Source organism: Wolffia australiana, chromosome 17 (genome assembly GCF_029677425.1).
Source record: "Wolffia australiana isolate 7733 chromosome 17, ASM2967742v1".
Classification (NCBI taxonomy): domain Eukaryota; kingdom Viridiplantae; phylum Streptophyta; class Magnoliopsida; order Alismatales; family Araceae; genus Wolffia; species Wolffia australiana.
Genome location: NC_135851.1, coordinates 7,799,503 through 7,824,006, shown reverse-complemented (window position 1 = coordinate 7,824,006; position 24,504 = coordinate 7,799,503). Strand labels below are relative to the sequence as shown.

Below are 24,504 nucleotides of genomic sequence, written 5' to 3'. Positions count from 1 at the left end.
TATCACATTTTGAAGTTAGATGATTCTGAGGCGTTGATATTATTTATCATTCATTGATCCGTGCGCTAGATCATGAGTGTCACATAATCCTTGAAACAGTCAGATTACTCAATTTTTTCTGAAATTAATTATGATTGGATTTGATTTCCATGTATTTTCCTTAATCTTCGTTTGTACTTCATATGTGTCCCTACAACGGTATTAAAAAACTATATTTAATCCAAAAGTAATGTGTGGTGTGGCGATGTGACCAAGTGAATGCAATATTGTTTTCGCGTAAAATGAAGCAATACCACGTGTCCATGCATTTTCAGACTTTGCACAACATTTGTAGCAATTTAGTCGCCTTGTGGTGCTGCCATTTGTCCTTGCTTTCAATCAAATTGATTGTGATTTTAATAGTCTATTTATTTCATGATGCCATATGTCCTTGTGCATAAAAATAGGATATTTAAATATTCCATTAAATACCAAAAAATCCTTAAAATTACAATATCACTATAAAGCTATATGTTTAACTGTTTTAAGCTTGAAACATGCACATGCAATAATTTCATGCAAATGAACACAAAAACTCGTGATAATAATGTATGAACTATTGTGTTATCACCCATCATCAAAGAATCCAATGATAACATAACAAAAGTTGAATGTACTACATCCAGCTCTAGTGTATGCTGGCTGTAGTATTTGTCTCAATGGATACCAAAACTGAATGATGATTTCAAGATTAATGCTGAAATGAATATCGGTAGCTTGAATTTAATATTCACCTTTACCAATATGGATATCAGATGAGATACTGAATATAGGATGCTTTAGGATTACAATCCATCATGATAGCAGCATCTGCCTTCATCTTGAGGGTTGGATGACGATACCCAGATATCGGTGATAGATATCAGTTTTTTCCCATATCTGACTTGTCATTTAAAATATACCTATTTATATCAAAAATATAAATATCAATTATTAATTAATTTAATTACCATTCATCTTCTTCTCTATATGAATCAAATTATTATTTGTATTATTATGTAAGTTAATAATGTATAATAAATATTAGTCTGTCATGTAATTAGTTTTAATCATGAATATCATATTGTTACCATTGTATATTATTGAGTAGACAAAATAGCCCACCCACGAACCGAGGCAAGACAATCCACCATTAATGTATATGGATCACCCTTGAACCCTGTTTAGATACAACCTTATATCGTGCATGGTCTAAGTTCAATTTGACTAATCTCCTAAAAAAGACACTTGGGGATTTATCAAACATGGAAGAAATTTAATATGCCAAAAATCTATGAATGAAGAAAAAAAAAATTTCAGGAAAGTTATTTCATGAGACATTGTCTCTTTGTGGAAAAAACTGATGTCTGGATCTCATGGATCTCAATACGCAGTACAGATATCACTAGTCAGTATAGATATCAGAATCTGATATATGTATACTGGATTCTGATATAGGATATCATCATACACAACTATCTTCACCCCCTTCGGCATCTGTCCCGATAGCTAATACAAGCAAATCTGATTTCTATCTGATATTGAACACTTGCATCTGAAAATTGTCTTAATTTCTTTGAAGATTATGTCATATTTTACAATATCAGATATGGGACGGATATCAAGAGGTGAAATCTAGTTGGGTTAGTCAACTGATGGATCAGTTAACAAATTAGGGAATAACATTTTGGGGTCTGAAATTCAGTTAGACCATACCAGAAAAAAAATTTGGTCCTAATGTTAGAAAAATATTTAATACATGAATATCATGTCAAATGATTCCATAAAAAGTAGTTTGATTCAGATTTTACAAATATGATGTCATAAAATTCCATAAAAATACCCAAAATGAAAATAATCATAATAGCATTCTAAAAACAGATTCAATCCTCTAAGCTTGACAAGCATATGTCATCATTTCATTATAATTAATTTATAAATGTACAATATTAATATAAGAATAAATTTGTTATCAGCTATCATCAATCGAACCCAAAGATAACTCATCAAAAGTTTGATCGTGGCCCATTTGGCCTCTTGTGAAGGTTGAGTAAGTGTTCTCCTATGTGGATTCTGATATTCAATTATACTATCGAGATGGATGGTAAACTGGATATCATTATCTGAAAATTAGATATCCATCTTTACCAATATATGATATGAGGATGATGATATATCTGAGGATACTGGTTGCTAAAGTACAGATATGTGATATTATTATCATCCATGATATTGACATCATTCGTCAAAGTATTGAGCATTGGATGTACATAAGAATGATTGGATCCCTATTATACTTGACAGCTTGCCAACCAGACATACTTTTTACTATGTACTTGTGCTAGGCTTTAGAGAGATCCCAAGAATCACACCTAAAGGCGGTGAAGAGAATGCTACAGTATATGAAAGGGACCATTGATTTAGGGATTTGTTACCCTAAGAATCAAGAGATGAACTTGGTCAACTTTTGTGATTCACGCTTTGCAGGATGTAAAGTTCGTAGGAAAAGCACAAGTGGCACTAGTGCATTTCTTGGGGGATGCCTCATATCATGGACATCTAAAAAAAAAAACTCGATTGCTTTATCCTCAGCTGAGGCTGAATATATAGCAGGTGAACTGTTTAATTCATCAAACATGGAACAAACTTAATAGACAACACTATGAATTTTCATAGTTTCACAAAATTTTCAACAATTTAATTCAATCATTGAGAAAAAGAAGAGGACACTTTGAATGTATAAGAAAATCTAATTGAGTATCATGCATCATTCTCATTGTCATGTGTGCTCTTCCAATCCAACCCAACATCTTAAAATCAAGATCTGTTAATGTCCCTCGAACAATGTATAACAAGTAGATAATGGAGTCAGTTACCAAGTTAAAGTTTGGATTAAAGGTAGTTAAGATAATGTAAAGATGAGGGGAAATTTTCGTGATTCTCTTGGATACTCCTCCCTTGACTATGAGATGTAATAGAAACAAAAAAATATTTATAATGGTTAAAAAATAGTAGAAAAATAAATGTAAAATTGAAAGGGCAAACATGCATATTTTTACAAAAAATTTCGTTCGGAGGCTCCCTATTGGTTTTGTAGTATTACGAAACTACGCTCCAAATTTTCACACAATTTTATACCTGCATCTCTAGAAATTGCATTTTGAAGTTAGCCCAATGTTAACTGTTAAATTTTATTTCTCTTTCCTCCACATTGAAGCCAGCTGGTTTGGAACATACATTCTAATTTATCTCTGTTCAAATCCCGTTCAAATTTTCCTCTGTGTTTAGGGTACCCCAGCCCATTCCGTTAACCAGATTTGGCCAAATTTTGGCTGTCTTGGTTCTATGAGGGATCTCTTTGACCAGGGCATCCCTCTGACCTGGGGCCCATTCCTAAACCGTATATAAAAGAAAAGTATGCCTTATAGCTTGTTTTCTTATGAATAGATAACTACAAAATCCTGATAGTTCGAATTCTTAGATTCAAGGATCCCTTTTTATTCTCTAGTGACTTTAGGAATAGGAAGTATGCTACTTTGCATTTCTCTTATTTAAGGAAGTCAAAGAGCCTAGGAGTTTTTTAGTTACCGAGCCTCTGAATTGCAATGCGTTAGGCGAGGGGTTGTGCTTCCTCTAGCTCACCTCATGGGTAAGTATGGAGTTATAATTGAATATGTACTAAATAATATATAAAAAATAATGGGAATTTCTGAAAGTTAAACTCATTTGGCAAGTGGAGTTTGTCAACGAGTTGAACCAGAAGCCAAAAACGCAAGAAAAACAAGATAAAAAAGCAAGAGGAATTCTAGTTCTTTAGAAGGAGCTGCCTGCTCCTACAAAAGTTACATGTTAGAATTAAAAATTAAATAAAATATACAAAAAATATTCTAAAATATTGTTGAATTAAAATCTACAATTTCTAGATATTTTTTTTATTTACCATTAATAGAAAAAACCTATTTTTAAGCAATACTAATTTTTAATTGAAATAAATTCTAAAAAGAAATCTCAAAAAATATTATTTACCGTCTCTATTTTTTTCAGAACTTAATTCTATAAAATTTTAAACTGATTTTATATAATATTTTTAATCAATTTCTTATCGAACATAAATTCTTTAAAATCCAAAGTTTCCTAGATATACATATATATTAGTTGTGATCTTACTTCTTTTCTTTTCAAGATTTTAAAAATTCTGTAATTGAATTACTGCTCCCTATGGATTGGCCCCTAATTTACCCTATATTAATTATAGTGTATTAAGTGGAAAGTTGTTATAAAATATTTTTGAAGACTAAATTAAAAAACAACATAAACCCCTAAATTTTGACATCACCTTTCATCTTAGAGAACTCATCAGCCTTGTAAACCCAGCAGGTTGAGATGTAGTTGGCCAGGCGGGCTCTATAGATGAGCTCGCCTCTCAGGCGTGGGGTAATCATTGGAAAGAACATCTCTGCCCGATGTAGGTTGTGCACCATGGCAATCAGTTCCAAGAGATAGTGTCACACGGTCGCTAATGATGTCCAATGGAAGAGCTAGTACTTCGCCACATGGGACATAAAGAAATGAGCCACGTCATCTGCGTGCACTTCCGACGTGGTAGGGATGAATGTTGCATATTTTAAAAAATGATCTGCGACCACCAAGATAGCATCGTGCCCACCCACGCGTAGAAAACAGGTGATGAAATCCATCGAGATGGACTCCCACGGTCTGCTCACCCTTGGGAGAGGTTCTAGTGTTCCTGTAGCTTTAGCCTTCTCAGTTTTATCTTGTTGACACGCCAGGCACGAGCGGACATAAGCCTCCACATCCCGCTCCATTCCTAGCCAGTGATAGATGTTGGACAAGAGTGCAAGCGTATGCGCTTGTCCTGGGTGTCCAGCGTGGGGTGCGTTGTGTGCTTTGTAGAAGAGCTTACAACGCAACCCACCCGCATGCAGCTCATATGGTCAATTTCTACTGGCATATATGACGTCTTCCTCCATCCTAAATCTCCTCGTCTCGCCCGCAATAATGCGCTTCATAAGGTGAACGAATTTGGATCATCTTTCAAGGCCAACTTAATTTCATCTAGGATGCTTCCTTGGACTGCTGAAAGTGTGGCCACAGAAATCTCTAGTTTTTTGTGGCTCAGGGCGTCAGCTACTTGATTTGCACACCCTGGTTTGTACTTCAAGACGAAGTTGAACTCCATCAAGAAATCTTGACATATGGCTTGCTTCGGGTTCAGCTTCTTCTAGGACTTGAAGAAACCTGTGGCCACATTGTTAGTGTAGACCACAAAGTTACCTCCAAGGAAATAGTGGTACCATACTCTTAAGCAATGTACTGCGACTTTCATCTCCTTCTCGTGTACCGAATATCTTCTTTTTGAGTCCTTCAACTTTTGGCTCTCGTAAGCCACTTCGCATAATTCTTCAACAAGTATGTCAACAGAGCAGCTAATCAGGAAATGCTTTCAACAAACTTCCAGTAATAATTGGCTAGCCTGAGGAAGGACCTCAACTGTGGTACTCCCTTTGGTGCTACCTTATCCCAGATAGCCTTCACCTTAGAGGGATCCATGCGCACACTTACCTTCTCGATTAGGTATCCGAGGAACTCAATTTCCTGCAAGGCAAATTCACATTTCTTTGAATTGAGGTAGAGCTCGTGCTCCTTCAACTTGGCCATCACCTTCTCAGGTGCCTCACATGGTCATCCAAGCTTCGGTTGTATACAAGAATATCGTCCAAGTGCATCACCAGAAAATCCTCGATATAATCCTGAAAAATTATGTTCATCAGACAACAAAGTCGTAGGAGCATTTGTGAGTCCAAAGGGCATGACACAAAGTTCAAAAGATCCATAACGCGTCACAAAGGCAGTCTTCGGCCCATCTCCATCCTTGATCTGCACCAAGTGGTACCCACTCTTCAAGTCCATCCGTGAGAAGAAGCAAGCATCCCCGAGCCTGTCAAACAGCTCTTCAGCATTCGGTACTGGATATTTATTTGTCATTGTTACCTTGTTGAGCACTCGGTCCACGCAGAGTCAGTACGACCCATCCTTCTTCGTTGGAAGAGGACTGGTGCACGAATGTGTGCCTTGGATGGCCAAATCAGTCTGTTCTCTAGTAGTTCTTGTAGTTGTCTCCGTAGTTCCTCTAGGTAGGCATGCGGCATCTTGTATGGCGCCCGCACAAGCGAACGTGTACCAGGGAGTAGTTCAATCTCATGATCCACATCCCCCTTGTGCAGCAATCTCGCTAGGAGTTCCATGGGCATCACCCCAACAAATTCCCCACAAAATCCTCCAGGATAAAAGAATAGATGAATAGGATTTGCTATCCAAGATTCTCATAACACTGAATGATTAAACTGCAACTCAACTCTTCTTCTGCAACAGGTTTTCTGTGCAAATACTGCCTAAAGAAAGCATGGCCCTACCTATTCATGAAGCAACATGGATAAATATAATAAGGAAGAAGTAAGAAACTTTGGTTCCTCAGTTAAACAAGAACTTGACTCCTGAATAATTTAATTGTGAAAGTGCAAAGAAGAAGATTACCAAACCAGAAAAGAAATCCTTAGATTGCATAGCTCAACTACAAATAGATTAAGGCTTACTACGGAGAGATAGTAGAGCTTTATGCAACTTATAAAGCATAATTACCTGTAATGCCTTTACAAAAAAATCACTTTCTCCAAAGATCAAGCAGGGGAGATCATAATTCACACGTCAAACTCACATTAATAAATAATTAATATAAATATCCACCAATTTATTTATTTTTGTGCACTTCACATTTGTATACAATAAAATGGTATATCATAGCATTAGTGTTGTATGATAGAACTTTTGAGATATGTATTACTTATATATCTGGTCATTAATTATTAGTTAATTTAGAAGATAGAGGTATCATCACTTAAATGTAGCAAGTAACAAAATATATTTATTTAACAAAACCAATTCTTAAGATTTACCAGTTAATATAAATATTTTTGCATAGCTTTTTAATTATGTTTCACATGTATATGGTCTATCACTAACGTTGTACATCATTTCTTTTAAGAGGCATAAAAGTTGTCTTTTTAATTCTCCATACTTAAATTATTTGAATTTTGCTCATGAACCCACAAACAAAAACACTAGATATCATACTTAATGTCAACAAGTGTAAGAAAATTGTCATCATCATACGGTTGACGTTGAAAGTTGTTTTTTTAGAATCTCCAGTACTTAAATCATCTGACGTCATACATCCCCCTCTCAACCACCCCAAAATGCATCGACAGCAACACGGTCGATGACATTAACATGAAGAAAGATATTGGGGTTCCCCATGCGTCTTCACACCCAACTAAAAGGATATTGGATCTTTTAATCATCACCGCACAATGACTTCAAGTCTCGGCTAATAAGACATTGAGCTTAACCTGAGTCGCTGCTAAGAATGGCGATCAATTCACACGGCGCACAATTTCATGGATAGTTTCAGTCAACCTCACCATGGATCAGATTGCTTATGATGATATGCTGGCTGACGAACACTGAACACTAGTTAATATTGAAAGTTGGGGTTGAGCAACAAATTGTTTCATAAGAACACAGAATGATCCGTTGAAAGGTTTGAAAGAACACTAGTATATTTACAATCTCAAGTTCAAGGATATGTCAAAAATGTGTTCTGATGCAGATACCTTGAAGGACTAACCACAAGGCCAATAAATCATCAGGAATGAGAAGAAAAGTGTAATAATGGAGAACCTGGCAGAGGTAAAAGCCAGATAATCAGATGATCAGCGCAGCAACCAATCAGATGTCAAGATGCTCCAAATTGACCAAGCTAGCAGAATTTTGTATCAGCTCCTTCCTCCCATCCACCTGTTCGAACAAGCATGGATAAATAAGCCGTAAGATGGAACTTAGAAAAAACCAGAATGATTGATAATACACATAAATGAGAAGGGTTTGCATCCAAAGACTTAGATTTTACGAGTGGGTTGATTTTGCCTCCCAGAAGATGGAACTTTAACGGTTCAGGGTTTCAGGTTTTAGGGCTTGTTAGAACTTACCAGGCCCCCAGAGAAAAGAGAGGTATACAGTTTAAGGGATTCGGAATTAGGGTTTTGGGCAATTTTTTGGGTTTTAGGGTTAAAGGGTTTAAGGGTCTGAGTCTAACCTGCGCGCAGATATGAGAGGGATAAAGATGTGTTTACAGTTAAAGTGATTGTGAATTAGGGTCTTGTGCAAAATTTAAGTATTTTAAGGTAACAGGGTCTAAGGATCTGGCTTAATAGGGCACCCATCGGAAAGTGAAAAAAAGGGTTTACAGTTAAAGGGTTTGGGAACTAGGGTTCTGAGCCAAAATTTAGTGTTCAAAGGTCATATGGTTTAAGGATCTGTGACTTACCCGGGCGCCCATGAGAGACGAAAAGACAACATTGGATTCTGCAGCATCGTCCACAACAAGCTGCTTTAACAACCTCGTCTCCGGGTTCAGCGTGGTCTCCCATAATTGCAGAGGCATCATCTCTCCCAAACCTAAGAGATTATTAGTATGAACCAAAGAAAAAAACCTGACGGCTAACTTCATTCCAAAACCCTAACCTTTGAATCTCTGGATGTTGTAGTTTACATTGGCAGGGAAGCTGCTCTGGAGGCGTTTAAGTTCAGCATCATCATAGCAGTAGTGGGCATGCTTTCCCCTCTCAACCTAAGAACAAAATTTCATCAATCTAATCCATTTTTTTCTGCAAAGAGGACAGATGCAGAATTCCAAACCTTATAAAGAGGAGGGACGCCCACATATATGCATCCTTCATCGAACAGGGCCTTCTGCAGGACATTATCAAAGATAGTAGGTGGAAGGGTTAGGATTTGTAGACGGATGACGGATCGGTCATCAGCTCCATCCAAAATCGTCATCCCATCCCGTCCCATCCAGGGGTCTGGACAACGGACGGTCCAGATCCCAAATGGTTCCAGGACAAATAACTCTTAGAACGGAACGGTTTCGGGACGGAACCAGTACGGGATGAATTTCCTTTCTGTCAGTCCAACGCCAGTTTCAGGAAAGTGGGTGGCACGAAATGGAACAGGTTCCAGAACCGTTAGAGGATGGGAACTGCTAACAGACGCATACAGTTTGGAACAGAAAACACACATGGATGGATAATTTTAATCGGCGAAGCCTCACACCCAAGACTTACTAGCTCATTTTATTTTAATTATAATTTTAACTTTTATAATTTTCTTCGCCGTCTGACCCTAATGTCTCATCCCATCCCGTCCCATAACGGTTTCTCTCATCTGTCAGGACACCCTAGGAATACTTTATGAATAGAAGCTTTGATTAAAGAAAAACTCACCTGATATCTGAAGAAGAAAGTCAAGAGGAGGGTCCTGATGTGGGCCCCATCAACGTCGGCGTCGGTGAGGATGATGATCTTGTGATAGCGGAGGGCGTCTTTCTTGAAATCCTCTCCCTGGAACAATTAAATCTGAGAGAGACTTTCAGGAGTGAGAGGAGAAAAAATGGACAGAACCTTCACTCCTAGTCCAAGGGCGAGAATGAGGTTCTGGATTTCTTCGTTCTTGTAGATGGCTGCCTCGTCTTTTCTCTCGATGTTAAGGATTTTACCCCTTAAAGGAAGAACAGCCTGAATACCAAAGAATCATAGACTACGTGAGAGTGGGTGCAAATTAAAAGAAAGAGTCTAAGGTACAAGCTGACCTGAAATCTCCGATCACGGCCTTGCTTTGTGCTGCCACCAGCAGAGTCACCCTCCACGATAAAAATTTCTGAAGGTTATAGAATGTAAGACGATAAGTAAGAAGCAAAGCAATAAGGCTAATGAACTATCATGGGATAAAATAGTTATTAAGGGTCGGCAATCAGATCAATTTGGTAGTTAAACGGATCAGGTCACATCGAATCGATCAGCCTGATCCGCAATTGGATCAGCCAGTCAAGATAAGGCTAATGCGCTTACCATATGATAAAATAATGATTAGGAGTCAATGATCAAATCAGATAGCTTCGAAAGGTCGAATCGATTGATCAGCTCTGATTGTGATTGAACCAATCCACTCTATGTGATCAGATCAGGCGAATCTATAGATCAGATAGTACAGGATTGGATAGAAAGGTTTGATCAATCAAATGGGCTTGGATAAATTACAAAATGATTTATAGCTGACCCCTTGAATTTAGAAAACATACCAGATTCTTCAGGATTGGTTGAGGAACAATCTGCAAGTTTTCCCGGAAGAGAAGATGACTTGAGGACGCTTTTCGTTCTAACCAACTCTCTGGCCCTCTTAGCGGCCAATGCTGCCTGCAAGGCATCGATAATAATATGAGAAACCCTTACAAAGTGCTTAATTGGAGTAAGATTCCACAATTTCGAGGAATAAAAAAAATTTTGACAGAAATTTTTAAGGAATAACATGTCAGATAAATGAACAGAAATTGTGAATGTGAAGATTTTGAAAGACCTTTAGAGCATTAAGAGACTTTGAAAGGATCATGTCTAGCTCGTTTGGATGCAACTCAAAGTACTCTGTGATCTGCTCCTGGACACATTGTTCGACCACCTTCCGCACTTCTGGATTTCCCAACCGTGTCTGCCACAATTAAAAAATATAATAAGAAAAACAGGATCTTTCAAGAAGATGTTTTAAGAAAAAAATGAAAAAGGGCGCACACCTTTGTTTGACCTTCAAACTCAGGGTTCGGTACTTTGACTGAAACAATACAGGTCAAACCCTCCCGCACATGTTCTCCACTGAAACTGACATCCTTTTCCTGCAGCAGAACAACCCAAGTATGAAATAAATGGATATATTTTAAAAAATAGGAATTTCTGCAAAAAACTGGATGCTTTATGCACCTTAATAATCTTAGATTTCTTGGCGAAGTGGTTGATTGTTCTAGTTAAAGAAGCCTTCATGCCATCAATATGTGTACCACCGTCCACTGTGCGTATGCTATTTGCATATCCTAGCATTGTGTCCGCGTATGCATCCGAACACCTAAGAAAAGTAGAAATCCAAAGCACGGATATTTATGCAAAGTTCAGGCAGATTGGCTATTTTATTTGCTACAAAGAGATAAAATTCAAAGGAATTTCTCAATCTTGAACTTCACACGAGATAAAATTCGTAAAGCCTTCTCACCACTGAAGTGCAACATCCACGGTAATGCCGTCTGTCTCCTTTCTGAAAGCTACAGGCTCGTGAATGGGTTTCTGGATCAAATAAAATTAATCTATATTAAAACAAAAACAGAGCATAAATCAGAGCGTGCTGTCAGGAAAAAGATTTTCATCATAATTGATACCTTGTCAGAATTGAGCCATCTCACATATTCCAACAAGCCACCAGCATAGCAATACTCCGTATACTGAGCCTTGCTTGGTTCATCCCCGATTTTCTTCAGGGTGATCGTCAACTGTGAACATGATGTGTAACAGTAGTAAAAATTTTGACCCCGAACTGGATGGCAGACGCTTTTGAAGAAAATGTCAGAAGGTAGACCCACTAAATAATGAAATTAAAGAATGATGCTTATCCAAAAATGTATTCAAAATATTCTATTGTTTGATATCTCATTTTCTGGGTTCTTGACATAATACTAATCGAAAACTTATTTATGGAAATTATAGATGGAAGCCAAATTTACAGACCAAATCTGCACAGTTGTAGAGGGCTTGTGGATATTATTTACATTTATGTCATCCTATTTTCAGTATGTATTGAACAGGTTTCCCATCATGATCTGATACTAACCTCGTCAACTGTAGTATATTACATGGTTTCCTTAAACCATATCCTGATAACTTGTTTGAATACATTACTTTTCATAGAATTAGGCAGTATGCTCCCACAAAATAGAGTTTTTAATCTTGGTTGAATAGAAGACTTTCTTTCCTTCATCTTCTTCCCTGACCTTCCGGACTATCCAAGCCTCTGGGTCGACGGCAGGATTTGTCTTCAACACTTTCAAAACGTTTTTTTCAACTTAAGAGCGTACTGATGCAAATCATATGTCATAAATCTTTTTTAAAATGTTAAAATGATCTTATATTCCCTGCTTGTATTAAACATTTACGAAGGCATTTTCCAATGATACTTATTCGACTGTTATACGACGGAATATAAATAGAAAACAATGTTAAGAAAAGCATGACAGATTATCACAGTAAGACGATGAACATGTACCTCTGGATTAAGAAATGCTAATTCCCTGATGCGACTGGCAATCGTGTTATAATCAAATACAATTGTGGAGGTGAAGACTTCAAAAAATGACAAAGTATTAGCACGCAAGGCAATCCAAAATAGCCACAACATAAGAAAAGTGGAGGTAACGCACCTTCTTGATCTGGCCAAAATCTGATTGTTGTTCCTCGTCGATCACTAAATTCAGCTGCCTGTGCATGTGATGAAAGTTCTGTTAATGGCTTCCCACGACAATATTTCTGCTGATACTCCTTGCCATCACGCCAAACAGTGATCTCTAGAACCTGGATCCTCAAACGGAGACAAAAGATTAAGACAGTACCAGGACAAGTAAATGACTCAATCAATTAGACGCATATTTTGCGGAGTTGTAAAAATTCTGGGCCTGCCACTTATTCTCTAATAGTTTTCTGTTATAGGTAAATGAAAAATTTTGACCTCCTCTCCTCTTTTCTGACGTGTAAACTTCAGAAAATTTTGTAAACTTCACTTTCCTCACAATAAACCAAATAAATCAGTAAGATGTCATGGCTAAAATACAATAGCGAACAAGATAATATCTCCTTCGGATCAGAAGGTGCGTAAACTCAGATGGAGTACGTCATTTTATATTAATTCAAAAATAACACACCAAGTTCACTTCAAAATTTGCCCACACTCCAATAGATTTTCAAAAAACTTCGGTCTCTCGCCCAATTTACTCATTGCTCATGAGGTGAAACATGAAAGTACAAGTGAACCGATTAACATAAAGACTTGTTTATAAGACCCATTGACAAAAAAATTGTCGAGAAAATAATAAATATGAAGGAGACATGGACCTCGGAAAGTGCATTCACAACGGACAAACCGACACCATGCAGCCCCCCGGAGACACTATAACCACTGCTGGAACCTCCAAACTTGCCTCCAGCATGTAATACCTGCATGCCTCAAAAATGTCGGATGTTAAAAAATAACATTTCGAATTCAAAACAACTATTCATACGAAAATTATGATAATACAGACTAAAAAAACTAAAATGATAAGTACACATTGACAGAGATATTACCCCAATCAAACTCTTAAAACTGTTTTCATAGATCAACTATTCTGAAAACATATCAACTGTACCAACAAGCACACCACTCAGCAGACAGAACAAAGAAAGAGTCGACAGCTTCTATGAGAATTAGATACTAATACCAATACAAGGTACTGGCAGGATTCTGAGTATTGGATTCGAGTGCTTACCAACAGTACTAAAAGCTATAGCAGATAGCAAGGGTAGTACTTTTCTTCTTGAAGCAAGATTTTGTACTTCAACACTTCCCACTACATTTGCCGCTGGCCTATTAATGGCCCAAGCGTGCAATGCGTTCCTTAGGGGATTTGAACCTGACACCTGATTCTGATACCATGTTGCATTCAAGTGCTTACCAACTTTGCTAAAATCTATTACTGATAGCAAGGGCGCTACTTTTCATCTTTAAGCAGGCAGTTGTATTTCAACATAGAGCACCAAAGATTGTCAAATTTCACTCTTAAAATTCCAAAAGGAAGAAAAGAAGTCAACCACCCGATGTAACAGGAAGACCAACGGGTCTTTCCAGGACAGTTCATGCGTCTTCAGATAATAACTCAGTCATAAGAAGCAACATAATAGAACCAACAGATTACCGTCAGGACAGTTTCCAAAGAAGACTTCTTTGTAGCAGGATGTATATCAGTAGGAATCTGAAATTGCAATAACATAATGCCACGTTAGTCAACATCCCTTCTTTAGTTAAACCCTTTAAATGGGGGACAACAGAATCAATCAAATAATCAACGAACTTTAACGAATATGCCCGGTTAAATAGGGTTGTCTCGTTTGCCATTTACTTCCCTTAGAAATCACGCATGTCAAATATAATTCCTCAAGTGACGATATCATGATTCATTCAAACGAGATAATAAAATATGGTTTGCCGATAGAAGTGATTCTGATCCAAGAACAAGTCCATCCAATTTCCATTGTTCTCAAAAAAGTTGTCAATGAAGAAGACACCTACCCCACGTCCATTATCAGAAATGCTCACAGAGTTATCCTCGTGAATGATAACATCTATCCGGGTGGCAAAGCCAGCCTGAGCTTCGTCAATAGAGTTATCCAAAATCTCATACACCTGATCATCAAGGGAAATAAAGAATGAATGAGCGAAATATATAAGTGGGAAACAGCAATTGACTTCATAAAGCGTTTCTAATGGCAAGAGGTGTACAAGATGGTGCAAACCACGAGATCCTGTGCTCCCTATATACATCCCCGGCCTTTTCCTTACAGGATCCAAGCCTTCAAGAACCTGCGCAAAAACCAGAATAATGATCAGAGGGACAAAAACCCCAGTTTATGATAACAAAATGGGCAGTACACCGACAAGGAAATTGTTAGTGATAGACTATCCCTCATGGGCTAATGGGCCCTATTCTATAAGCCCATTAGCCCTATTATCCTCTCTCCCTCTTAGGGTACATATACCCTCACATGTACTCTGCTCAAGTTATGTCATTATCTTCTCCTTCTCTTCCCCAACATGGTATCAGAGCTCTAGAGCTCCTTCCCTAGGGTTTGACATCGCCCACCTACAGCCGCCGCGCACGCACAGCAGCCGCAGCCCGCAGCCGCAGCGCACGCACAGCAGCCGCAGCCCGCAGCCGCCGTGCACGCACAGCAGCCGCAGCCCGCAGCTGCCGCGCACGCACAGCAGCCGCAGCCCGCAGCCGCCGCGCACGCACAGCAGCTGCAGCCCGCACCCGCCCGCAGACGCACAGCAGCCGCAGCCCGCACCCGCCAAGACGCACAGCAGCCGCAGCCCGCACTCCGCCGCGCACGCACAGCAGCCGCAGCCCGCAGCCGCCACAAGACGCACAGCAGCCGCAGCCGCAGCCGCCGCGCGCACAGCAGCCGCAGCCCGCAGCCGCCAGCGCACGCACAGCAGCCGCAGCCCGCAGCCGCCAAGACGCGACAGCAGCCACAGCCCGCACCCGCCGCGCACGCACAGCAGCCGCAGCCCGCAGCCGCCGCGCACGCCCAGCAGCCGCAGCCTGCACCCGCCGCGCACGCACAGCAGCCGCAGCCGCAGCACTACCGTAGCAGCGCCGTAACAGCACCATGCCGTTCACCGAGACCGACTTCCTGGAGAAACCACTGTCCTACAAGGTGGCTCATCCGCTTCCGTTGGTCCCGAGGCGACACTCTTACGGGCCCGAATCTACTCCCGTGGATGCGCCGTCGAGACCACCTTGAAGGCGCGCCAGCTCTTCAAGCATTGCACTGAAGACCCCCTTACCATCGACCACCCACATTATGCAGCGTGGGACGTTGAGGACCAGTTCATCCTCGGCTGGATGTATGCGTAAACCCTGGCTCCAGATTTTCGCGACCGTCTTCCGCATCAGAAAACGGTGAAAGGTTTCTGGGATCAGGTGCGCTCTTTCTGTGGCCGGGAAAGAGACTGGTGGCGTCTTTATTCCCTTGCAAGTCAGGCCAGCAATCTCCGTCAGGGGTCGTTGACGATCTCTGAATATGCACTTGCCCACAAGAAGATGTGGGATGAAGTGGATTACTACCTACCGCCCGACGATCCGACGTCCAAGACGTTCCAGAATGTGCTTCTTCTGCGGATCATGGGCTTCCTCAATGGCCTAAACCGCGAGTATGATGACGTACGTCGTCGTGCCTTGCACCGCAAGGAAGGTCCTCCTGCCCTTGAGGAGTTGGTGAAGGAGCTTCAAGAAGAGGAAAGCCACTTCCTCCTCCATGGGACTCCCTCCTCCGGCCCCCCGGGTGCGTCGACCGCACTACTTTCTGCACTCCTTCAGGCGGCAAGGCACCGTCGATCCTCCTCGCCCACCTCCGCCGCTCCTCCAGCTGGGACGACGATTTGCTCGTATTGCGGCAAACCGGGCCACGGGAAGAACAAGTGCAAGAAGCGCCTGAATGACTGGCGAAAGAAGAAAGAGGCCGCAGAAGGCAAGGCCATGGTGGCCCATTCTGATTCCTCCTCCGCCAGCCCCTCCGCAGTGACTATGGACCAGCTTCAGGCAGATTTGGCCCGCCTCCGTGACCAGATGGCTGCCCTGCAGAATCCGTCCATGGCCTACTTCGGCGGCTTTGGTGCGTCTTCCCTTCCTTCATCTTCAGATGCATGGTACTGTGGCCATACGGCCTTCCACTCACCTGTCGTCTCCGATACGACGTGGGTCCTTGATTCGGGGGCTACCGAACACATGACCCCGAGCAATGCCCGGTTGGTATCATATGAGCGGCATCGTGGTGGCCGCACTGTCCTCACGGCCGGGGGTGGACGTCTCCGTGTGGCCGGAATCGGGGCAGTCTATGTGGACGGCCTCGGTGTGGTCCACAACGTTCTCCATGTCCCTGACCTGGGGGCCGTGCTTATGTCTCCGCAGCGCTTAGTTGATGCTATCTCCTGCTCCTTCCACCTACAACCTGACGGCATGTTTCTGTCTGACAAGGTGGGCCGGACTACACCGATTAGGCGGGAGAACGGACTGCTGATGCTGGACGATGGAGGCCGCTCCCAGTGCTTCATGGTGCACCGGACTCTTCTCTCGGTGGCTGAGCTGCGTCGGCGGCGCCTTCTGATGGAGCATCAGCGGCTTGGACACCACCTTTCTCCACTTTACAGCGTCTTTTTCCCGCGTTGTGTTCGGGCGTGGACCTTAAGACTATGCTTTGTGAACCTTGTCAGTTAGCCAAGCACCGCAGATCCTCCTTTACTTCATCCTCGTCTCACACATCGACCCCGCTGTTCCGAGTCCACAGTGATGTTTGGGGGCCGGCACCGCAGATCAGTCTGAAAGGGCACCGCTACTTTCTACTCTTTGTGGACGAAGCTACCCGCTATACGTGGGTCTACCTCCTGACTGCGAAGTCGGAGGTTGCGCAGAATGTTCGACACTTTTGCGCCATGGTACAGACACAGTTTGGTCGAGGCATCCAGCGTTTTCGTTCCGACAATGCTCGGGACTTCTTCAACGCTGACCTCGCCTCCTTCTTTGCCGACCGGGGCATCCTCCACGAGTCCTCTTGTGTGGCCACGCCCGAGCAGAATGGCATGGCTGAACGTCGCATCGGCTATGTTACCTCGACGGCGCGGACATTGCTGTTGGACTCCAAGGCGCCGGGGCGTTATTGGGGAGAGGCGGTTTTGACGAGTACTCACCTCGTTAACCGTATCCCCACCCCACTCCTGGAGTTCTCCAGCCCCTTGGACCGGATGACTGTGGCATTCCCGAATGCTTCTTTGCGGACGGGACTCTTGCCTCGTATCTTCGGCTGCACCACCTACGTCCATGATACTTCTCCCACACGCACGGTTTGATGCACGCGCACTCCGGTGTGTGTTTGTGGGTTACTCTTCCTCCAAAAAGGGTACCGGTGCTATCATCCGCCTTCGGCGGTTCTTCATCTCGGCAAGCGTCACCTTTGCCGAGCTTGAACCCTATTTTGGGGACTACTCTACCTCATCACGCCTTCCGCTGGATGAGGCTCCCTCGGCCCCCCCTTGGGGCCCAGTCCGATCGTGGAGTCCACCACTCCCACTCCACCCTCCTCACTTCCGGATCTTTCTCCCCTTGATTCATCTTCCTCACTTCCTCCTGCGGGGTCCTTGGACGTGTCCTCTACCTCTTCTTCGTTACCTGCCCTTCCCCCCTTCGGCAGCTCTCCCTCTCCCATTGGTCTCCGTTCCTCCTTCCGGCCCCCCATCCTTGTCAAACCCCGGTGCGTCACCCTCCTCTCTCGGTGACCAACCCTCGTCACCCCCTCCTCCCGGTCTACCCTCGCCCTCCGGTGAGTCTCCTACGACTCCCGGTATGTCGTCTACTGCTCCTCCCGGGGAGTCCCCCATTGCTTCCGCTCCTTCTCCTGTCGATGGTGACGATCAGTTGGGGTGGCCTATTGCTCTACGGAAAGGGGTCCGTCAGTGCACTAAGGCCCCCCTCTACCCTCTCTCTCATTACCTCTCCTTTGACCGGCTGAGTCCTCCCTACCGGTTGTTCCTCACCCGCATCGAGTCGGATCCCGTTCCTCGACGCTTAGCCGATGCTATCGCTTCTCCCCATTGGAAAGCGGCGATGGACGAGGAGATGCAGTCTCTCCTCAAGAACCACACGTGGGATGTCGTTCCACTACCTCCGGGCAAGAGGGTAGTGGACTGCAAGTGGATTCATGCCAAGAAGCATCATGCGGACGGTACTCTCGAACGCCTCAAGTCTCGGCTTGTGGCTCGGGGGTTCACTCAGTCCTATGGCGTGGACTACTTCGAGACGTTCTCTCCCGTGGCGAAGATGGAGACTGTCCGGCTTCTTCTGGCGCTTGCAGCGCACTTCCACTGGGCCATCCGCCAGTTCGACGTCAAGAACGCCTTCTTGCACGGCGACTTGACGGAGGAGGTGTACATGCAACAACCCCCGGGCTACTCACTCGGCCCCCCTGGTCACGTGTGCCGACTGCGGAAGTCCCTCTATGGACTCAAGCAGTCCCCGCACATGTGGTTTGGGAGGTTCTCCTCTGTTCTGAAGACCGAAGGGTACACTCAGAGCAATGGAGATGCCTCTCTCTTCTTCCGTCACCGCCCGAACGGTGTCTCCATTCTTGCCGTGTACGTCGACGACATCCTTATTACGGGATCTGATGCTGCCGAAGCTGTCCGCCTCAACACTGCCTTGGCTAAGGAGTTTGAGATCAAGGCCCTCGGCCTTCTTCGCTACTTCCTTGGTCTTGAGGTAGCCTACTCCCCCCGTGGGATCTTCGTCTCGCAGCAGAAATACGCCGTCGACTTACTGGCACTGACAGGGATGACAGATTGTGCGCCAGTGAGCACTCCCATTGATCCCAACGTGAAGTTGGGCAAAGGGGAGGATTCGCCGCTGACGAATTCCCACCGGTATCAGCAGCTGGTGGGGAAGCTCCTCTACTTGACGCACACTCGGCCCGGTGTCAACCTGCTCAGTCAGTTTATGCACTCCCCACGGGAGATTCACCATCAGGCCGCCCACCGGGTCCTTGCGTACCTGAAGGGCTGCCCCGGAAAGGGCCTGCTCTTCCCTCGCAGCACTGACCAGACAGTGAAAGTCTACACTGATGCTGACTTTGCCGGCTCTGTTGTGGATCATCGGTCTACCACGGGCTACTGCACGTTTGTTTTTGGCAGCCTCGTTAGCTGGAAAAGTAGCAAGCAGGACAAAGTCTCCCGCTCTAGCGCCGAAGCTGAGTACCGCGCACTCGCCGATGGGGCCTCTGAGGGCCAGTGGATTTACGGCATCCTTCACGATCTTCACGTGGAGTATGCTGGCCCGATTCACTTCTTCTGCGACAACAAGTCGACGATCGCGTTGGCCAAGAACCCTGGACAACAGGGCCGCATCAAGCACATGGAGCGCAACCGCTACTTCTTCAAGGAGCGAGTTGACGAAGGAATCTTTGACCTGGACTTGGTTGCATCCGCCGACCAGGCAGCGGACGTCCTTACCAAGGGACTCTCCCGCCCTCTTCTTCAACGTGCCGTCTCCAAGCTCGGTATGGAAGATATCCATACTTCGCTTGCGGGGGGGTGTTAGTGATAGACTATCCCTCATGGGCTAATGGGCCCTATTCTATAAGCCCATTAGCCCTATTATCCTCTCTCCCTCTTAGGGTACATATACCCTCACATGTACTCTGCTCAAGTTATGTCATTATCTTCTCCTTCTCTTCCCCAACAGAAATGTAAGTAAAAACTAACGATAAGGTGTTCATTAAATTTGAAGTTTTCAGAAAAAAGACATAGAAACCACAGTTCGTTTGAAGAGAAAAACCATAGATTGAGTCGTTTGAAGTTTTCAGAAAAAACCATTGGTTATTTCCAAAGCATGTCACTTCTACAAATGATACAGGTAAATATTATTAAAAGAAGAATAAAATGATTTGATAGCTTAAATGTCTGGAATGCCCTTAAGGTACCACGGGAATGGTATCAATCTTGGAAAGAAAATGAGAAATCAGATGATACGATGCATTAAGAGCAGACCAAACTACAATGAAGTCGACAAAGCAATCACCATTGTACTTGTACTGAATATAGCTGAGCAACCGAAATTTATGAATGGATGGGAAATTACAAATCGCAATAGAAAACGAAAACACTTCAGTCGGAAAATTGGCTGGAAGACAACAGTGTATCACTTCGGTCAAAAAACTCCCACAAGTCATAACACATGGAAGTCCGGGCAGAATCAATCACAGGCCCCAAAGACGTTTTCAAAACATCTTAGGGATGTTGATATTAAATTTGCAACAAATCATACAACAGTATCATCATACTCTTATCAAACTCTAAACATCAAAGCCCTTCTCTACCCACCCTTCACTGTAGCATGATAACTTTAGGGCAGAGTTGGGACTCAACAAAAGAATACAAATATATATAGTGTGGGCATAAAATTCAGTCATTTTTTTGTTTTACATGACAAGTTCGCTTTACACATATAATGAATCTTGAAATTCCTACAATAAATGACGATTTTCATTTTTTTCGCTCTCCTCGTTGATGTCTGCCTCAGCCATTTTTGGGATATTAATTCTGCCAGTAGAGATGAAGAATATACGAGATACAAGCCAATCAAGAAAATCGACCGAAGTTACCGGCATGAAAAAATTCAATCTGACCTTCAAATCCCATCAAAGCTGACAAATGCTAGATGACATTTCTTCCAGTTGATTAAAGTTTTTCACACGAAATTCTTCATTAAGTAGCGTCGATTGTTGAATGAACGGGGAAGTGTTGAAAAACGCAACGGGACAAAATCCAACCACCATCAGTCATGATGACAAACAGAATCGGACAAAGCCAAACCTAACCCCTAACCAACTCCCATCCCTTTCTGTCCCGTCATTAAACTCTGATCAATTAGCCTTTTTCTTAAGAATCCATGAGCCTATTTTTCATCATCCATTTGTTCGGTCCAACCCCTCAGGGAAGGATCGAAAACAGAGTCTCAAACAGTTATCCATCGGTAAATGCATCATTTAGAATCATCAAGAGCTCAGTTCAAAAAAAAAGAATCATCAAGAGCTTTTTTTTTGAAAGACATCATCAAGAGCTAAAGATTCTGAATAACTAATTTTCAAACTTGTTTAAAAAAAAAACTGATTTTCCAACTACATGCTTCCAAAGACTATCCATCCGAAATGAGCCAGCTGTTTGTGATATTTTGCTTCAGTTACCAATTGCTCGCCATAACCATGCAAAGGCCTTTGTGTCATGTTTGTAACCCAAGTTTCAAAATCACGAAATTTTATTTTCTGGCAGTAAAAAATAAAGGATTTTTTTACTACGAAAATTTATTCCATATCCAAAATTAATTTCGTAATTCTTCGCATGGAAAGAACTTCACATAAACTCAATAAATTTAATAAAGATGATTAATCACATTAGGTGCCCTTTAGGAATCAATTCATGAAAGTTAAGCGTCCACGAGGAAGTAAATAGGCTAGGTCAAGAAGCCTTTTAAGCCACAGATTGTTTACAGGAATTCTTCAGACGATACCAGAGCCCTTAGAAATGTCACTCATAGACTCGTTGAAGATTAATCACGCAATCGGATGACTAAATCATTCAATACCCATGAAATTCATGCCATGTAAAAGCAAGATTGAACTCGTCCTAGGCGAGAAATTTCACTGACATCATCAAAATTGTTCTTCTCGATTGAAATTCATTTAAAACATGTCTCGATTTTTTCTTTGTTTGTTTCTACTATTAACTGCCATCGCCAAGAACTGAAGCTCGAACCACACATATTAACAGAAAAATACAGTTCTACGATCCAATCACGATCAATGAGTAATCGACAACAGTGATTAATCCCATTGGAAAAACCAAGTTCAGAGAAAAGCCATGCCGTATATCAGCTCAAAATTCGTCAAAACAAGATAAAATATACCATTTCCTCGATTACAAAGAGAAAATTCACAAAAAATGGAGCCCAATAATAAGAAAAAAACAAAAAATAAAACACACCTGAATCTGCTCTGAGCCATAAGCCAGAGATTCAGCTTTTTCCTGAAAAGCTTCCGAAGCAAGAGCCGAGGACATGAACGCCCGGCTCGTACCTTGTCCATTAATCCTGGCCACAGCACAGCCGGAAACCCTGAAAACAAAAAATTAACCGGAACCCAATACCCAAAAAAACCCGAATCGCACGAAAAACCCTAAGAATCATTCAAATACCTCGTCTTGGAGAAGCTTCGGGATATACCCAGAGGAGATGAACAGCGGAGAAGACGGCAGTAGCATGCCGACGACGCGAGAACGTGGCGCGCGAGAAGATGACGGAGCTGGATGACGGGAGCGGCTCTGAGAAGCGTCATCCGTGCCTTCCTCTTCTCACGCCTGCACCTTCTTCAGTCTCGCTCTTGGAAGAGAGTGGAGAAGATAAGAAGAAGAAGAAGAAAAAAAAATAACACTTAATTTTTTTCCCTCCCAAAAACCCTACGCCATAGAACAGGGCTTGAAAATTTTATATATGGGGAAATTCCCAAAATAGCCCTCTCATGTTAATATCTTCATGGAGATTACCATGCTAATTGTTTTTTTTCTAGTATGATACATCATGTAGCCATGTTAAATAAACCATGATTAATAAAGAAATATGATTGTTTTTTATTTCTTTTTTAGCAGGTGGGCTAATTGTTTTTTTGCATGATAAATGATGATCCCATGTAAAACCATGATAAGAAGGAAAAAAGTTGTTTTTTTTTCTTTAGTATAAATGAAAAAAAACAATTATTTTTTCTTTCTTTGTCATTGTTTTATACGTGTACATCATTTATCATGAAAGAAAAAATAGTTAGCATGATTATTAAAATCAACTGTCCCACCTGAGAAAAAAGAAAAAAATATATTTGTCTTCTTTATCATTGTTTTATATGTGTACATCATTTATCATGAAAGAAAAAATAGTTAGCATGATTATTAAAATCAACTGTCCCACCTGAGAAAAAAGAAAAAAAAAATTTTGTCTTCTTTATCATTGTTTCAGTTGGGACAGTTGATTTTGATAATCAAGATTTTTTTTGCATGATGAATGATGTAGCCATCAGAAACAATGATAAAGGAGAAAAAATAATTGTTTTTTTCTTTTTTATCAGGTGGGACAGTTGATATTAATAATCATGCTAATTATTTTTTCTTGCATGATAAATGATGTACCCATGTGAAACAATGATAAAGAAAGAAAAATAATTGTATTTCTTCATTTGTATCAGGTGGGACAGTTGATTTTGATACCTGTGCTAATTGTGTTTTCTAGCATGATAGATGATGTACCCCCGTGCAACCATAATAAAGAAAGAAAATAATAACTGTTTTTTTCTTTATTTATCAGTTGGCACAGTTCATCTTGATAACCCTGCTATTTTTTTTCTTGCATCATAAATGATGTACCCATGTGAAACCATGATAAATTGTTGGAAGCAACCAGCACCATTTATGTTTTATTTTAATTCATTTTCTTTCCTTTCGGGCCCACTTATGTCTTAATGGGCCCTGTAATCTTCGGGCCCACTTGTAACCCCACAAATAGGGGAAAACACTATTTGTTAGTTTAACTTTTTCAGTTGTTCTTCCAAAACCCTTGACAGCCACCACAGTTCAACAGCTGGAATTCAACATAAATAAAGAAAAATATTTTTTTTCTCTATTTATCAGTTGGCACAGTTGATTTTGGAAATCATGCTATTTTTTTTTGCTTGACAAATGATGTACCCATGTGGAACCATGGTAAATAAAGAAAAAATAAGAATTTTTCTTTATTTATCAGTCGGAACAGTTGATTTTGATAACCATACTATTTGTTTTTTCTTGCATGAAAAATGATGTATCCATGTGAAACCATGGTAAAGAAAGAAATAATGAGATTTTTTCTTTATTTATCAGTCGAAAGAGTTGATTTTGAAAACCATACTATTTGTTTTTTCTTGCATGAAAAATGATGTACCCATGAAACTGTGATAAAAAAGAAAAAATATTTTTTTTCTTTATTGATCAGTTGGGACAGTTGATTTTGATAACCTTACTATTTGTTTTTTCTTGCATGACAAATGATGTAACCTTATTTGTTTTAAAAGATACTTATTGTTTCCTTTTATCAGTTGGAACAGTTGATTTCTAGAACCACGCTAATTATGGTTCCTTGCATGACAAATTATGTACCCTTGT

General features: G+C 41.7%; 1 protein-coding gene across 1 annotated transcript; it reads right to left on the bottom strand.

The window, feature by feature from the left end:
* Nucleotides 1-7,589: 7,589 nt before the first annotated feature.
* LOC144714296 (DNA gyrase subunit B, chloroplastic/mitochondrial-like) lies at nucleotides 7,590-22,713 on the bottom strand. Its single transcript, XM_078589018.1, has 21 exons — nucleotides 22,516-22,713; nucleotides 22,306-22,435; nucleotides 14,500-14,580; nucleotides 14,290-14,403; nucleotides 13,916-13,972; nucleotides 13,077-13,178; nucleotides 12,389-12,539; nucleotides 12,235-12,311; nucleotides 11,354-11,464; nucleotides 11,191-11,261; nucleotides 10,905-11,046; nucleotides 10,721-10,819; nucleotides 10,510-10,638; nucleotides 10,235-10,349; nucleotides 9,746-9,813; nucleotides 9,558-9,671; nucleotides 9,381-9,497; nucleotides 8,794-8,847; nucleotides 8,620-8,725; nucleotides 8,423-8,553; nucleotides 7,590-7,893 (listed from the first exon to the last, which is right to left on the bottom strand). Exons 1-21 carry the CDS (start codon nucleotides 22,653-22,655, stop codon nucleotides 7,825-7,827), a joined length of 2,178 nt encoding a protein of 725 aa, XP_078445144.1. The 5' UTR covers nucleotides 22,656-22,713; the 3' UTR covers nucleotides 7,590-7,824.
* Nucleotides 22,714-24,504: the final 1,791 nt, after the last annotated feature.

What these genes read in the sequence shown, in the direction of transcription:
- LOC144714296 (XM_078589018.1), bottom strand. Translation starts at nt 22,655, where the DNA reads ATGACGCTTCTCAGAGCCGCTCCCGTCATCCAGCTCCGTCATCTTCTC. An exon ending in AGAAATCTAAGATTATTAAG is followed by an intron (nt 10,820 to 10,904) that starts GTGCATAAAGCA and finishes GTTCTGCTGCAG; the next exon opens with GAAAAGGATGTCAGTTTCAG. An exon ending in AGTTTGAAGGTCAAACAAAG is followed by an intron (nt 10,639 to 10,720) that starts GTGTGCGCCCTT and finishes TAATTGTGGCAG; the next exon opens with ACACGGTTGGGAAATCCAGA.